We start from the raw sequence: 16,514 nt of genomic DNA on the forward strand, positions 1-16,514 counted from the left end.
TCCCTCTGTGAGCACTCAAGGATAGACTGTCATTTTTTTTGTTCTTCGGTGATTAGCACAGTGAAGATTCTCAACAAATGTTTATTGAATGGATGACTGAATAGGTAAATAACTCCTCTAGTATTAGTTTACCTGAAAACCCAATACTTTAGCTGTTGAAATGCTGCTTCTGAGACTTCCCTTGGACATCAAATCCCAATGGCAGTCAAATAAGCACACCCAAACAAGAATGTTCTGTCCCCTCCACCCAGATCCTCCCCAGGGACAGCAGCCCTTCCAACACTAACAAAAAGGTTACTCTGTAGCCTCAGCCGAGCACAAAGACTGGCCAGGATGACTCACTCCAGTAGGCTGTTGGCAGAGGACACCTTCGGGATCACTCTCATCAATTCCTGTTTATTAAGTGTGTGCCCCGAGGGATGCCGGGGACAGGTGGTGACATGTGGCTGGAATCTAAGGGCCTTGGCAGAGCCAACGCTGTACCCTGACTCCCACAGATTACTTGCCCTAAGCAGGAGCCTGGCAGGGAACCTTTGTTCAAGCTCTCGCTGGCAGGAAAGGGCGTGTGGAATCTTACCTGGAGTCAGGGCTGGGTGAGGGGAAAGCTGGGCGTTGGGTGGCCAGAGACCCACCTGCACATCCATCAGGCAGTGAACCCTGGGAGGAGGTGGTCAATTAGTCAGGGTTCTCCAGAACCAATAGGACATGTCTAGATATATAGAAAGAGGTTTATTGCAAGGAACTGGGTCACGTGATTACGGAAGCTGAGCCATCCCATGTTCTGTTGTCTGCAAGCCCAGCTGGCTGTATAATTCAGTACCAGTCTGAGGCCTGAAAACCAGAGGAGCCAAAAGCCTAAGTCCTGGTCTGAGTGCAAAGGCCCAAGAGTCAGAAGTGCTGATGTCCAAGGGCAGGACATGGATGTCTCAGCTCAAGCAGAGAGCAAATTTGCCCTTTCTCTGCCTTTTTGTTCCAGTCAGTCCCTCAGCAGGTAGGATGGTCTTCTTTGCTTGGTCTACCGGTTCAAATGCTAATCTCTCCTGGAAACACAGTCACAGATATGCCCAAAAATCATGTTTTGTGAGCTACCTGGGTGTCCCTTAGCCAAGTCAAGTTGACACATACACTTAAGCATCATGACCACAGTGCTTTATGAAGCCAGAAAAATGGAATGCTGACAGAGGTCTGGGGCCACCCCAGGGGTCTGGACATGGACAATGGGTCTGGACATGGACAATGGGTCTGTCCAGCAGGAGGACAGGGTCTCAGGGAGTGAGAGCTGTGAGGAGCAGGACCAGGCCACAGGGACCTTTACCTGCACCCAGCGGGAGCCTCTGAGGATGAGGCTGAGGTCAACGTGGGCTCGTCCGTGGTGCTCAGCGGTCCCCAGCATCTGCACGAGTCCATGTGCGATGAAGAGTCTGACCGGAGAGGTGGGGGGTGGCTGTGAGAACATTTGGGGTGGAGTCGGCTGAACAAGAGAACAGGATACAGCGTTGGCTCCGCCAAGGCCCTTATGGCTCTGTGGCTCTGGCGGGAGGGCAAGGAGGAAACACTAAGGAAGGTTCCCGAGGAAGGAATGAAGGGAGCACGGTGTTGGTCTAGCCATGTTGAGGATGAGCTGCTTGTGGGGTTCCAAATGGAAATGCCCATCAGACAGTTGAGAAGATGCCCTGGTGCTTGGTGTCAAAGTTGTGACAAGGTCACTGTGAGAGGGATTCAGGAGACCCAGGATCACAAGCTGTGAATGCCATGTACGGGGTGAGATGGTTAAGGGCGAGAGCGTGGAGTAAGAACCGAAGGGCTCCGGGCGGGAACCTGGGCATCTGCAATGCACAATGGAGGGTGGAAAGAGACCCGACAAGGGGAGGAGAGAAGGAACCTTGAGAGGTTCAAAGTGATGCAGGGATGGGAGGAGAAGGAGGGGCAAGACAGGGCACTGTCTCAGGCAGGAGCTGGACACAGGAACAGGGGACCACAGGGAAGATCAGGATGGAGACACGCCCACCGGAGGGGAAAGTGAGACTTTGTAGGGGCAGGTAGGGAGTCTCCTCCACCATCACGTGGCATGTGAGCAGTGACTTGCCCGGAGGGTGATGCGGTTTGCCGGGTCTTGAACCATCTTGCTGTGGGTTGAACTATGCACATCGTACACAGCAAATGCTCACATCCTGGGTGGTTGAAAATGAAGCCAGCACTCTATAGGGCCAGCATGGGTCAGGCTGCTTGTAATCACTTCACACCTTTTAATTCCTTTAATCCTCACGACAACCTTACGATATAGGATATAGGTGTTATTGTTCTGTCCATTTGTCAGGTAGAGGACAGAGGCAGAGGCAGGCTGAGTAGCTTGCCTGAGGCTGTGTGGCCAGTGGAGCAACACGCCAGAATTGAGCACCGGCAGTACGCTCCAGAGACTAACTCCTACAACATGCAGTGCTGCCAGGCACGGGCGGAGCAGCTGGGGAAGAGATTCTACCGCACAGGTTTCCGGTTTCACTTGGATAATCTTTGTAGTGGGTAGAACTGTGGCCCCCAAAAGACATGTCCACTGGCCTAGCTCCTGGAATCTGTGAATGTGACCTAATTTGGGGAAAAAAAGTCTTTGCAGATATAATTAAATTAAGGATTTGGAGGTAAGGAGATCCTTCTGGGTAGACCCTAAATTCAATGACAACTATCCTTACAAAAGACAGAAGGGGAGAGAGACCCACAGGTGAGGAGGCCATGTAAAGATGGAGGCAGAGATTGGCGTGAGGTGGTCACAAGCCAAGCAGCCCTTGGAGCCTCCAGGGGCTGCTGGAAGGGACAAACGAGGGTCCTTTTCTAGACCCTTCAGACACCTTGATTTTAGACTTATAGCTTCCAGAACTGTGAGAAAATACATTTCTCTTGTATTAAGCCACCAAATGTGTGGTAATTTGTTATGGAGGCAATAGGAAATAAACACACATGAAAATCATAGAGGACGGTCCAGATTCTGTGCTGAGTTCATTCCCTGCTGACCCTGAGACACAAATATCCCTGTTCCTGTTACCGCACCTGGGATTCTACAAAGTAGGGTCTCCAGAAAGTATTTTAAAATTCCACAAGCCACAGGAATGTCACACTGAAACACTCAACTTGGAATGTCTCCCTACGACTTTTGGGGCATCTAATGTGGCACCAACAACAATCAGATTTATGAACTCAGACAAGGTGGGGTTTTGCACTGACTTACTCATTCGCAAGAAGAGCAAGGCTGTGACCCAGTGCAGAATTTGCTCGGGTTCAAATGCTTACTACATTTTTTTTTGTATTATACAACTTTTACTCCCATTACTTAAATCCCATTCTCATCACCTGAAATAATTCACACAGCAGGAGATGACTTGTCCAAGCTTCCCCCACCCATCGTTATCCTCCACTGCCTGCCTCCCATGCCTGGGACTTGAAATGTGCCCAAGGTGCTAAGGCTGGGTCACCACGTCCCCTCCTCACTTATCACATCACATCCCCTTAATGGCTTTTACATGTGCGGTGGTAGTTACCCTAGTAGTTAAGAGTTGGGTGTTGGTCCATTTCAATACCATACTTTTTCCAGATCTTAGATAAGGGTCTAATGATTTGTTAGCCATGTAAAGTTGCTAAGAAACTATCAGACAAATAGTGTTATGGGTCTATTTGTGGCGTCTGCTATGCTGAATTATGTATATGTACCCATAGCCAGAGCATCATAACCCCAGGAGCTACGTTTTCTTAGCCTTCACTCTTTCATGCTAATCTCCAGTCTGTTGATCTGAGTATAATATATTTCACAAGCATAATTATAGCAGAAATTATCCAGCTTTGGTTCTGATTAAGAGCATAAATAACTTTTTTGCATAATCATAGGAGTAAATTAAACTAAAAAAACACCCGGCCACTAAATTATCAAAGGACTTTTGTACTTAACACATAAACCACTATTCTAAGGTATATATTTTATCCCAGGTATATATTTTATTATATTTTAGCCTTCTATAATAATTGCTGGATTTTAAATTCCATATTTTCCAAATAGCATATGAATTCTCACTCCTTGAGAGGGTGAATTAACACTTCTGAGAGCTTCGTACTATTTATAGATGTTAAACTGGTGACAGGAATTTTTTTTATGCTAACAAGTATTAAGGAACCACTCCATGGCAGGCATTTTTACATATGTTACTGTAATTAATTTTAGAAATTCATTTTTTCTTTTATTAATTCTTGGTGCAGCTCCTTGGTCTCACTCTTATATTCTCTTTTCTCTGTAATGGGCTCTTTCTTTATGGGATCCCTCTGGGTAGAAACAGTGTTTTCTCCACAGATTTCCAGAACCTCTCTGGGAGTGCTGAGGTGGTAAGACTCACAGCTGATTAATTACTGCTGCAAGTGCCCCAGGGGACCCCCGGCCCCCGGTCAGCCTCCTCCGACATAAGTCAGACATTGCTCTGAAAACTCCCCTCAGGTCGTGTCCTGGGGGACCTGGGGATGCTCCGGCACGTGTGAGTGTGTGTGAGTGTGTGTGAGTGTGCCTGTAATGCGTGCAACTGTGTATGTCGATGGACGTGTTCAGAGTAGGGTAAGCCATAAACTTCTGGTGAGAAATAACATTTTAGCTTTAGAGTTTTTTCTTCACTCAACAGCAAGAGTGATGAACCAATTGATCAACCCCTGGGACATCTGGAAATCAAAGCAGGGAATTAATGGTCTCTTGCAAAACTGAGGGCAGCCTGCAACCTTTTTGGGGAGGGAGGGAGGGACGAAAAGCAGGGAATTTCCTGGGGCGGGGGAGGGTAGAGACAGTAAGGGCTTGGAATTCGGAACCCAGAATTCAGACCAGAACAGAATCTCCAGTACAGAGCAGAGGATTCCACATCTGCTCCCTACCCAGCCTGAGGCAACCTGGTGAAAGTCCCTTTGCGTTTTTTTAATTTATTCTATACCTTTTCCAACTTCTATCCAGTAATATACTACATGAATAAAAAACTCAAAACGTACAGGAGGACTTACAAAGAGCAGCTGTCCTTGGCCCCTTGCTTCCCAAATCCCCTCCCCTCCCTGCTGTTCCCTCTTCCTGTGGCTACCGCCCTATCTCTACATAATGTGCTCATATTGGCATTACTCAATCTGTCAATTTATGAATTATATATTGATTTCGTGCTTTGACATATGAGGGCTTAGCTTTATAATGCTCCACACCTGCTCCCAACAAGTACATCACTATTTTTAGCTTTCCAGTTGGTTCCTAAGTAACTTTGAGTGATGCCCTCTCATCTCTTATCTCCATCAGGTATAAACCACACATACCCACCCTCAAATGTATAAGCTACTAGCCCCTACCCAATGAGCTCTTCTATGCCTCATCTGTAGGGTTAGTTCTGAATATCACAAGGCAGCCAACAGTGATACCTTCCTCAGACTATGAAAGTATGTTCATGCATGGCCAGAGAGCATGCTTTGATTTCATTTCTTTTATTATACTATTTATTGTTTTTCCTGAAGTTTCTAATGTCTTTTAAGGATTTGCCTTCTTCACATCCTTTCCCCCTGCAACCTCTCCACTATCTGTTATATTCAGTCAAGTCCTCCTTCCCCTGGAAATGACCTCAAGGATCTCCCCATCCTCACCCTCCTAGGCTGGATCCAATTTCCAGGCCACACCACTGTCATCTGAGAACTTCTCTCCTACTGGGTGGGACTCCCTATCTCCTGGACCCCCATCTTCCTCTTTCTTGCCTTGCTCAAGTACAAACTTCAGTAACTATTATTGTTTTGTTTTGTTTTTGTTTTTGTTTGGCTGCATTGGGTCTTCGTTGCTGCACGCGGGCTTTCTCTAGTTTCAGCGAGCGGGGGCTACTCTTCGTTGTGGTGCGTGGGCTTCTCATTGTTGCAGAGCACGGGCTCTAGGGCACGCGGGCTTCAGTAATCATGGCATGCGGGCTCAGTAGCTGTGGCTCGCAGGCTCTAGAGCGCAGGCTCAGTAGTTGTGGCGCACGGGCTTAGTTGCTCTGTGGCATGTGGGATCTTCCCGGACCAGGCCTCGAACCCGTGTCCCCTGCATTGGCAGGTGGACTTCCAACCACTGCACCACCAGGGAAGCCCCAAGTAGAAACTTCAGTAACTTTTGATGAGAGAACACTGGTAGATACAATTTCCGAATCTTCACACATCTGAAATGTTTTCATCCTGCTTTCATATTTTATATTTTGATAGATTGGCGGGGTAGAGAAATCTTGATTCAAAGTCACTTTCCTTTAGACTTTGAAAAACCACTCCATCCTCTTGTAGCATCCACTGTAGATAACAAGAGATCTTATTTCATTAGATCTTATTTCAGACCGATTCTTATTTCCAGGAAGAGCCTTTCTGCACCCTTGGTTTTCTGAAATCCCCCCAGGAATGGGTCTGGGCCTGGGTCTCATTCACGGCCCTGAGAACTCAGTGGACTGTTTCAATCTGAACACTTTTGTCCTTTAATTCTGGAAAGTCCTCAGTCTCTGTTTTATATAATTCCTTCCACTCTGTTTTCTTTCATTGACTCCTATTAATCAGGTATTGGACTTCATACATTTTTTCTCCATGTCGTTTGTTTTTTCTCCTATACATCTTTTGCTATTATTCTCTTGTCTGGAAGATTTTCTCTATATCATCTTCTAACCTTTCACTGATTTTTTTTTAAATTTCAGCAATTAGCGTTTATTTCAACAGTTTTCTCTTATTCTCTGATTGCTCCCTTTCTGTTTAGCATAAGCAGTACATCTTGAATTTCTGAGAATACAAAGTAGTGTGTGTGGGGTGTCTTTTCACACACACAAAAAGGTTCTCTTGTTCCCTGTATTAGCTCCATTTGCTTTGGTCTATTTCTTGTCCTTTTTCTTTCTTTTCCTGTTTGTACAGCTTGTAACACTGACAGGGCTTTGTAGTCACTGAGAGCACTTTTCTCCTTTGTTGGTCCCTGCTTACCTGTTCCTAATGAAGTGCAGAGCAAGAGCTCAGCTGCCTGTGGGCTCTATATGTGTAGGTGGAGCTCTTTCACTTGGCTTGGCTGGGGATGGTGGGTAGTAACCACTGTGTTTTAGGGCCCTAAATGCAAGAAAGGAAGGATGCTGCTTGAGAAACCAGGTCTCGCAGCTAGCTGTCTGAGTTCTCCCCAGACATTCCACTGAATGTCTTTAGAAGGTAGTTCTACTTTGGGGAAGGGAGGTGGATGTGGTTATGGGGATTATTTGTGTTTGCTGTTGTTATTGAAGTTTTTGCTAGGAAATAAATTCCTGGGGATGGGATGGTCTTCCTGAGAGTTGGAGGAGTGTTTGATCCTTAGAAAAAAATACAGCATATCCTGCAACTTTGTCAAAATCCCTTAAGCTTGAGGAACTAGGGAATCCAATCAGATATTTCTGTGGAAGCCAACAAAACCAGTGGAATCAAACCCTGACTGAAAATTGACCTAACCTTCTTAGGTCATGATGAAGCTGAAATTTCTAAGACATCCCTGATGGGGACAAAAAGCAAAGTGTGACAATTTGAACCCAAATGAAACAGAACTCTTCCATCATGTCAAAATGGGGGTGTGGTCTGTTCTCAGATGTATGTTTCTGCTACCCACAGATATCCCTTGCTTCTTTATAGCCACACTCCTCAAATGATATCTGAAACCAGGTAGTCTTACTTGCTAGCATGGATCTTAAAGCTGGAATGCCTTAGTAGTCACCTAGTTTAAAGTTCTAATTTTAGAGATGAAGAAACTAAAACGCAAAGAACTTTTTAAAGGTCACACCACCAGCTGGTGGGAGGCAATCGAAGAAGCGACATGGGGTTTGGATTGAGAAGATCTGGGTTTGGATCCAGGTTTGCTAGTTTGGATTGGCCAACACATTGCCTGGGATGTGTTTCTGGTGGGTTAATATGTGAACATGAGTCCCGGTAGCAGAAATTTTGGGTGTTCTAGATCCCAACAGACCCTGAAAAATATCAAAATTATCTGAGAAGTGTAAGATGAGTATTCCAGATGGCCCTTTAAAGGACAGGGAAGACCCTAGTCACATTTGCTTGAATCCATTCTAACCATCATTGTCTGAATGTGTAGGTGAGTTTTTGGAAACCAAATTGTTCTCCAACATTCTTCGTGGAGCTCTCAGAAGCAATCAAGAAGGATCCAAAGAGAGGTCAGAGATTTGAAGAATCATTATGTTTTAAGACTTCTAAGAAGACTAAGAGATGATCCATCCTGATGCCTTCATTGTACAGCTGAAGAACAGAACATATAAGTTAACTTGACCAAATTCACACAGCAAGTTAACAGCAGAGGCCAGAAGTGCTGTGGACTGGGGCTTCCATGGGCTTCAAGCCATGAGAATACAGATGTGTGGATAAACACTCACTGACACATTCCCCAAGACCGTTCCTTCCAGAGACACACGGACCATTTTAAAAAGGTGGAAAACCGTGAGAGGTCAGGATAATCTCTGGGTGATTAATATTATATAGGAGTCATGTGGCTAGATCCTAATTAATGATTTTTAGTATTATTTAACATTTATTTCGTATGTAATAGTATTTAGTACTGTATAATATATTTACATGGGTATTTGTTCCATTAATAACTTTAAACTCTTGTTAATTTCTAAATAAATGTTCATCAGGATTCAGAATCTCGATGGTGAATATTTGTTTACCAGACCAATTGGCACACACATAAGGTCCTCTTTCCATCCATCTGGATCCTTCCCACTGTCCCAGTTTGGCACAGGTGGCTCCAGAGCAGGACTGAATTAGCTGAAAGTGATGATAAAAGCTGCTCATGGTGATGGGTCTTCTGACTGTCCTGTCTGATGGATTTCTGCACAGCATTCTTAGGCTAGTTACGGTCAAACTCTGAGAGGGAAATTTCAAGATATAAGCAAGGGAGCCTGGAGAATAACAGGGTTTGGGGGTGGGAATACAAACCATCTGAGATGCTATTTCTGAGGCCAGCAGATGCTGCTTCTCCCTGTACAAACAGTGAGCACGTCGTCACGGCCCTTCTCCACCGGGCGGCACTCAGCCCACCCTTGCTGGTGGCAGCCTCTGCGGGTCACTTGGCCTCCTTTGGGCTTCAGCTCGCTCGTTTGTACCATGAGGCTCTGGGGACAAAGAACCCTGGGGGTTGTCCCAGCACCATGTTTCTTTATCACAAATGAAAATTTTTTTTTTTTTTCCCGTGGAATGTAGTTCAAGCACAAGCCATTTAAATGTCCTCTCTGCTCTAGCAGTGGAGTTTTTAACTGAAGCCTGTGGAGTTTTTTACTCATTTCAGGTCGCACAAAAGTTGAAACTTTAGCATGTCTTGGTGAGAAGTGCACTGAAAATATTTTTTAAAGCATTTATGTCAACTTCAGTCTTTCTACAGCCCAGGAACCTATTTTATCTTGAATTATGATGTTGACATATTGAATTGTAAACACCAGAAGTGTGAACACGCATGTCCGGTTACATAACAGGTGGATAATCTTATTTAAATAAGTAAGTTCAATTAAAAACCTCAAGCACGATCCACAGACACTCCTATCAGCACTTTGAAATTGATATGATGACTTAGTTTTGTGGCACCAGCACCGGTAAGCAGGGGATCTTGGTAATAAACCCGATTCCTCTTTGACTGAGTCCTGGTCCATAGACGGCCCGCCTCAGTTGTCCTCAAGGTCAACTATGTGATGGCTGAGTTACACAAATACAACAGTGTGACTCATGACAACACCCACTCCCTGGGCTGGGCGTCCTCCCCTTGAGGTCACATAGCTGTGGTCACCTCATCTCCAGCAAGGACACTCCCGAAGAGGCTGTCTGGCCTCTGGCCTCCTGCCCCCTCCAGTGGCCCCAGGAATGCCCATTCTAAGCCAGAAGCTTCCCTGGAAAAACACAGGTTAAACCAAAGCCAGCTGCTCTGTGGGCAGTGACCTGATTCAACAGGACAACCAACAGCAAGGTCGAGCAGGAGCCAGAGGTGAGCACAGAGCCATGGCCTCCCTTCTTTCTTTGCCACTTATAACTCTCCCTGCCTTAATTTTGCTCTGTGTTCATAGGGTCCTGTTTTAAAGAAGGAAAGAAGGTCTAAAAAGAAAAGAATGTTTATTTTAATATCAGCCCAGAAAACTCTTGGGAATGAGCCAGTGGTCATAAGGGAGAAAGGTGTATTTTCCGGTGAAGGAATGACTACAGTTCCAAGCTCAGGTCTCCTTCTGAGCCTTCACGGGTGGGCTGCCGGTCAGCAGAGCCTGGGGCACCCTGCATCCTCACCTGCAGCACCACAGGGCTGGGGCCAGGACAAAGCAATGACGTGGTAGGGAGGGTGGCAGAAGGACACGTCAGCTCCTTGACAAAAGCGATCCTTGAGATGGAATAAGTAAACCCCTCAGACCCTCTAACTTCAGATACTTGGCAGAGCTCACCAAGAAGTTCATTTCTTCTCCCCCACTGGGTGGCCCCTTTGAGGATTTCACTGGTCGTGTCTAGAATGGTTCCCTCTCAATATTCCAATTCCAGAGCAACCTCACTTAAGAAAAAAAGCCAGACCAGACTATCAAGACTGATCAAGCAGGCATGAACGAAGCCACCACCGTGGTTTCTTTACAATTATGATAGGACGATGGGACACCCACAATGTCACCAGCCCTGAGAATCATCGAGGTACAAACCCTGCCTCCTCGCTTGGGACATCACCACCTTGCCACAAGCCTGGGCTGACCCTCCCAAGTGAGTATCAACCTTGTTTCCTTTGTGCCTCCAAGAGTGTATGGGCACAGCCAAGGCCGTGTGGATCCCATGGAGGTAAAAAGTGCTTCCTCTCCTATGGAGAGATTCAACATCAAGTCAGTAATACGAGTAAAAGCTGCTGCACTGGGGGATTTTTAATCAGAGAAACAAAATGCAAATCTCCCCAGGTGGAGCTCAATTAATAACTTCCAGACCCGAGTCCATTTTTTGATAACGCTGCTGATAATCCCATGCAAACACCTAACAGGAAAAATATACACCTATAAAGCTTGGGTTTTCAACAAGATTGTTCCCAGCACGAGGAACTGAAATAACTGATAGACAGAGAGTGGATTTGAACTGTCACAACCCAGCCCCCCAGACCTGGATAGCCCTTTAAAGACATAAGGCTCTGTAGCAAATGCATAGGCTTTTGACACCTAAGAGAGAGTTTAACAATAGTTTGTGACAGATAAGTTTGAATGTGCAGAATTGGAAAAGATAACATTTCTCCACTGTTTCTTTAATGATAGCTTTGAAAGAGGAGTTTGTCAGTTCCACCCTCTTTCAGGAAACTGTCTTGTGATGTCTCTGTTTGTTACGACTGTCTCCATGTTGTCAGGGAGGCTCCCAATTTCCCAGCCTTGCAGTAGGTCTCAGGCTGGGGCAAAACCTTTGGTCGGTGCGGTTCTCCAAAAGAGGGCGAGGTGGACAGGCCATCCACTCAGGCTCCTGTAGCCCCCCTCTTGCCTTTAACAAGAAGCCCATCAGCACAAGTGCCACGGCGTGCCCATAGCACGGGCCCCCTGGGAACCAAGCACCAATGTCTGTCGTGGTCATCACTGAACAAGAACTGTTGCGCCACTGATGTTTTCATTGCCTGTTGTCTGCAAAGGGATAAGTTCAGGGAACATTTGGACCCACTTCCCATAAAAAGCCCTGCTCAGGAAAGATTCCAAAAGGTCCATGTAAATATATCCTCCCAGCAGGTAGAACTTAACCTCATGCCTGCCCCACCAGGGTGTGAGCTCGACTCCATGACTTGATTCCAAAAGACAGAATACGGAAAGAGGAGAGAATAATGTTATGGTAGAGAAATCTGGCAGACTTCACTCCAAATGGTCAAGGTTATCATGCCCGGGGATGTCACGTCCATATCAGGTGCCCCTGATGTGATACACTACAGGGGACTTTCACCTTTCTGGTATGCTTTCCCAAAACATCCCCAGTATCAACATGAGAAAAAAACCATGAAGAAACTAGATAGAGGGACATTCTACAAAATACCCAACAAGCACTCCTCGAAACTGTCAAGGTCATCACAAACAACATGAAAAGACTGAGAAACCATCACAGACCAGAGGAGTCTGGGGAGACACCATAGCTAAATGCAATGTGCAGCCCTGGTTGGGATCTCGAGAAAGGGCAGGACTGGGGAAACTGGAGAAATCCAAAGTCTGAGGTCTGGTTAGTAGTGATGCAACAGTGTTAACCTTAGTGCTGGCAGGTGCACCATGGTCATGTAGGATGCTGACATCCGGGGACTCTGGGTGAAGTGTGTATGGGAACGGGGCTAGGACCAGGCATTGCCGAGCAAGGCACCTGGGTGCAAATTTAGGGAGGGACCCCCTCTGGGGGTCTTGCACGTACCAGCTACATGTGACCCTGTGTGGAAACTCTCTGTGCTATATTTGCAGCTTTTCCATAAACCTAAAATCATTCCAAAATAAAAAGCTTATGAAAGAAAAAAGCTCTGGTTGGAATCTTTCAATATCCTCATAAGGATATGGAACTGGAATATTCCTGGCAAGGAAAAGGGAGAATCTGGCGCAGTGACCATATGCAGGGTCTGCTGTGCTCCAAGCCTGTGAGTGTAGGGCTCAGCCTATTACACCTGCCGTGCAGGTACACACAGACAGTGACATTAGGCAGTCCCAGCGACGGATAATAATCCAGCAGGGGCTCCCCAGGTAGGTACACGTGTTTAGCAATACCCAAAGGGACACCTTGGCTCAGAGCTTTACAAACCCAAAGAAGCCGTTGAGTGTTGGCTCCCCATGCCATTAGAAGTGTATTAACGGACCACTTACAGCTCATAGCCAACCAGGCATGACATGTCATGGATTCTGGTAAGAAGCCTCAAAGAATTAACTACAGCCCCAAATCAGGATGGACAACATCCCATTGGATCCGGACTTGTGCAATCCATGTTATTCCGCCCACACACCGTCTGGACTGGTTGAGTGGTACCATTGCCTGGTGGCCCCGTGCCTGTTGACCATGGTGCTCTCAGCCTTCTCTTAGGAACCACGAGAAGGAACCACATAACGCTACAAGTATCTCTCCCACCTTCTTATGTCTGTGGTCCCTCTCAACAGGGGACGTTTCATCGGCTGTGTCCTTGTTAGGTTGCAACCAACCAGGCATGGGGCAGGAGGGAGGGAGGGAGGAGAGTCACCTCCTACTTGAACTGATAGCTTAAAAAATGTTCTCGCATTTGTGTAGTGCCGCGTAACGCCACAAAACACACACTCGTGGAACACAGATGCCACTTCTTCCTCCTCCACTGCCCAGCACCAGGAGAGGACCGAGGGGAATTGACCCAGCCCTGGAAGCTGCCAGCGCTGCTGTGGATGTGGCTACAACAATGGACAAATAAGCAGTTTTTAAATTGACAATGTGAAAAACATGTAGGACTGGGGAATGTTGCCAGAGGGAGAGCTGAATGTCAGTGAGGAGAAGGAACACTGAATAAACCCAAAATATGTTTTAAGGAAACCCTGAAAATGCCTTCTGTATAACATTAGCTCCCTCTGCTAGAACTGCCAAGTTTTAGTTTTCTCACTATTTTTATTTTCTTGAGAACTGATCATTTTTATAAATAGCTTTCTAAATGTCAAACTAAGTGTTGCATAATTTCTCTCTCCTCCTTATCCTGAATAACTTAATCCTTGCTTAATTATCTTGGGCTTGACTAAAGGGGGGGGGGCGGTCATCAATGGCTAGAAAGTGGTCCTCTCTTTGATGTCCTGTTGGCTTTGGTCACTCAACAGTCACAGCCCACAACCAAGGTCGGGTAACACAGATTGAAGCCACCAAGAAGCCACTGGCCAGGGGCCACGGGAGTGCTTCCCCTGTAGCCACAGTGAGACTGTGACTCTGTTGCTCCAGGAGCGGAGGCCACTCTCATACATCTGCCCAATCCAGGGCACCGTGGACATTTGTCCACTTGGATGTTCTGGTCTCCTTTTTTTTTTTTTAAAGGAACCATTTTGAGATATGTCAGAGCACACGGGTTTTTTTGTTTTTGTTTTTGTTTTAAATTTTATTTATTTTTGGCTGTGTTGGGTCTTTGTTTCTATGCTAGGGCTTTCTCTAGTTGTGGCAAGCGGGGGCCACTCTTCATCGCGGTGCGTGGGCCTCTCACTGTCGTGGCCTCTCTTGTTGCGGAGCACAGGCTCCAGACGCGCAGGCTCAGTAGTTGTGGCTCACTGGCCCAGTTGCTCCGTGGCATGCAGGATCCTCCCAGACCAGGGCTCAAACCCGTGTCCCCTGCATTGGCAGGCAGATTCTCAACCACTGCGCCACCAGGGAAGCCCTGGTCTCCTTTTTTTGGGCTGCAGAACCAGCCTGCAGCCAGGATGAAGTCCAAGAGATTTAACCTGACCTAGAAGGTTGTTCTGCAAGGGCAGGCCTCCAGCCTCAGCATCACCTGGGAACGCGTTAGAGATGCATTGGCTGAATCAGGAGCTCAGGGTGGGAGGGAGAGGGTGACATGTGAGTTAACATACCCTCAGGGCCGCTCGGATGCACCTTCAAGGGGGAGGACCCCTGGTCTGCAACCCTGGTTACCTGGTTCTCAAACCTGGTTGTACATTAAAAAAAAAAGCTGATGTCTCTACGGAGCCTATGATTCATTAACATGACGTGTGGCATGGACAAAGGTTTTCAAAACTCCTCAGGTGATTCTGATGGGCAGCAAAGTTGGAGGACTGCTGGTCGGGAACAACCCAGAAGCTCTGAGCCCAGGTCTTGCCCCAACTCGTGCACCGAGGGAATCCTGCAGTGTCTTCTAGGTCCAAAATACTCATTTTTCTCCAAAGATTGTTCTAGAACAGGGCTCACTATTCTCCTGCACATTAGAATCATCAGAGGAGGTCTCAGAGATTTTCATTTGTTTTTAAATTATTATTTCTCAGGTCATTCTCTTGTGCAACCAGGGTTAAGAATCAAGGGTTAAGGACACATCCCCCATTCTCATCTGGGTAGGAATTCTCCTTTCCCAACCAGACTTTGAATTAGCTCAGAAATGGGCTTGGGTGGTGTGATACTGTGTTTTTTAATAAGAAATAGATTCTTGGTCTCTCCCTGGTTCTGGCACAGAGCTCCTAAAACCCTTGGAAGTTCTTGTGTCTCTTGTTATGTTAATGAGGTGACTTTGGAAAGCACCTGAGGAGGAGGGCTGGTTACCAGGGGACCCAACCTTGTGTTTTAGATGATGAACCTTTCATTCCCACCCCCGACCCCTGGGGAGACGAGAGGGGCTGGAGATTGAATGATTTAATCAACCATGCCGATGTAAGGAGGCGTCCATAAAAAACCCAAAAGGACTGGGTTGGGAGAGCTTCTGCGCTGGTGAACAGGTGAAAATCCAGGGAGAGTGGTGCTCAGGGGCCTGGACACTCCCTTCCCCTTCCCCACGCCTTGTCCTATGCATCTCTGCCATCTGGCTCTTCCTGAGTTATAACCTTTTATAATAAACCGGTAATCTAGTAAGTAAAATGTTTCTCTGAGTTCTGTGAGCCATTCTAGCAAATTAATCAAACCCAAGGAAAGGGGGATCATTGGAACCTCCGATCTATAACCAGTTGGTCAGAAGCACAGGTGACCTGGCGTTCGAACTGGTGGGGTGGCAGGGGTGGGCGTCGGTCTTAAGACTGAGCCCTTAACCTGTGGGATCTGGCACTATCTCCAGGTAGATGATGTTAGAATGGAGTTGAATTGCAGGAGCCCCAGCTGGTGATACAGAATAGCTTCATGGGGCGGGGAGCTCCACACATTCCAACTAGAGTCAGAATAGCCAGGTGGGAACTCCCGCCATAGCACAATGGATTAAAAGTGCCTCTTTACTTCGTTTGGGTCGACTGAGTTTGAGATGATTTGGGTCTTAGTCATTCACAAACCACCTCTCCTGAGTGACATTTTAGATGAGCCTTGGGTTCCTGCACCTGCCCTGAGACCTGGGATCACAGAACATCAAAGACACCTGAGAAACGCCTTCTGGGGTCTCCATCCTGGGCTGCCTCTCCGGCAAAGCCCTTTCATTCACGGCATCCTCGCTTCTGTAGAGAGACGAGAAAGGTTAATATCTTCCCCCTGAATGATCCCTGTTTGTATTCAGGGGTATCCTTAATTAGGGCAATTTTATTAAAATCCTTTAAATAAATAATCCCAAATTGCATTTTAACATAACCAGTTTCAATGTAATTAAAGTGCCCTGGTAGATGTGAATCACCCGGAGGAAATCAAGGTCTCCATTTAAATTTCTAAAACAAGTGTGCAAATTCTTGCTTAAAAGCATCTTAATTCAACTGTCACTTCCTCCAGGAAGCCCTCTCTGACTGCCCCCAAAGTAGACAAAGCTCCTGGTCAAGGGTTCCCCGACTCTGTAGACCTTTCTCCCTGTCACTCAGCATCTGTAGCCATTGATCCCCAGGTAATTGATTCCTCTCTGCCTGCTAAGGACATGGCCAGCTGGGTGGCCCTCTCTTGCATCT

General features: G+C 46.7%; 1 protein-coding gene across 1 annotated transcript in view; it reads left to right on the forward strand.

The window, feature by feature from the left end:
* The first annotated feature begins 1,217 nt into the window (after positions 1–1,217).
* LOC118891995 (nascent polypeptide-associated complex subunit alpha, muscle-specific form-like) overlaps positions 1,218–16,514 on the forward strand; it is a 37,182-nt gene continuing 21,885 nt past the window's right edge. The window contains exons 1-2 of the mRNA XM_036845991.1: positions 1,218–1,281; positions 1,326–1,433. Coding sequence (XP_036701886.1) covers positions 1,218–1,281; positions 1,326–1,433 — 172 coding nt within the window. The remainder of the gene's footprint in view (positions 1,282–1,325; positions 1,434–16,514) is intronic.

Source organism: Balaenoptera musculus, chromosome 3 (genome assembly GCF_009873245.2).
Source record: "Balaenoptera musculus isolate JJ_BM4_2016_0621 chromosome 3, mBalMus1.pri.v3, whole genome shotgun sequence".
Lineage (NCBI taxonomy): Eukaryota > Metazoa > Chordata > Mammalia > Artiodactyla > Balaenopteridae > Balaenoptera > Balaenoptera musculus.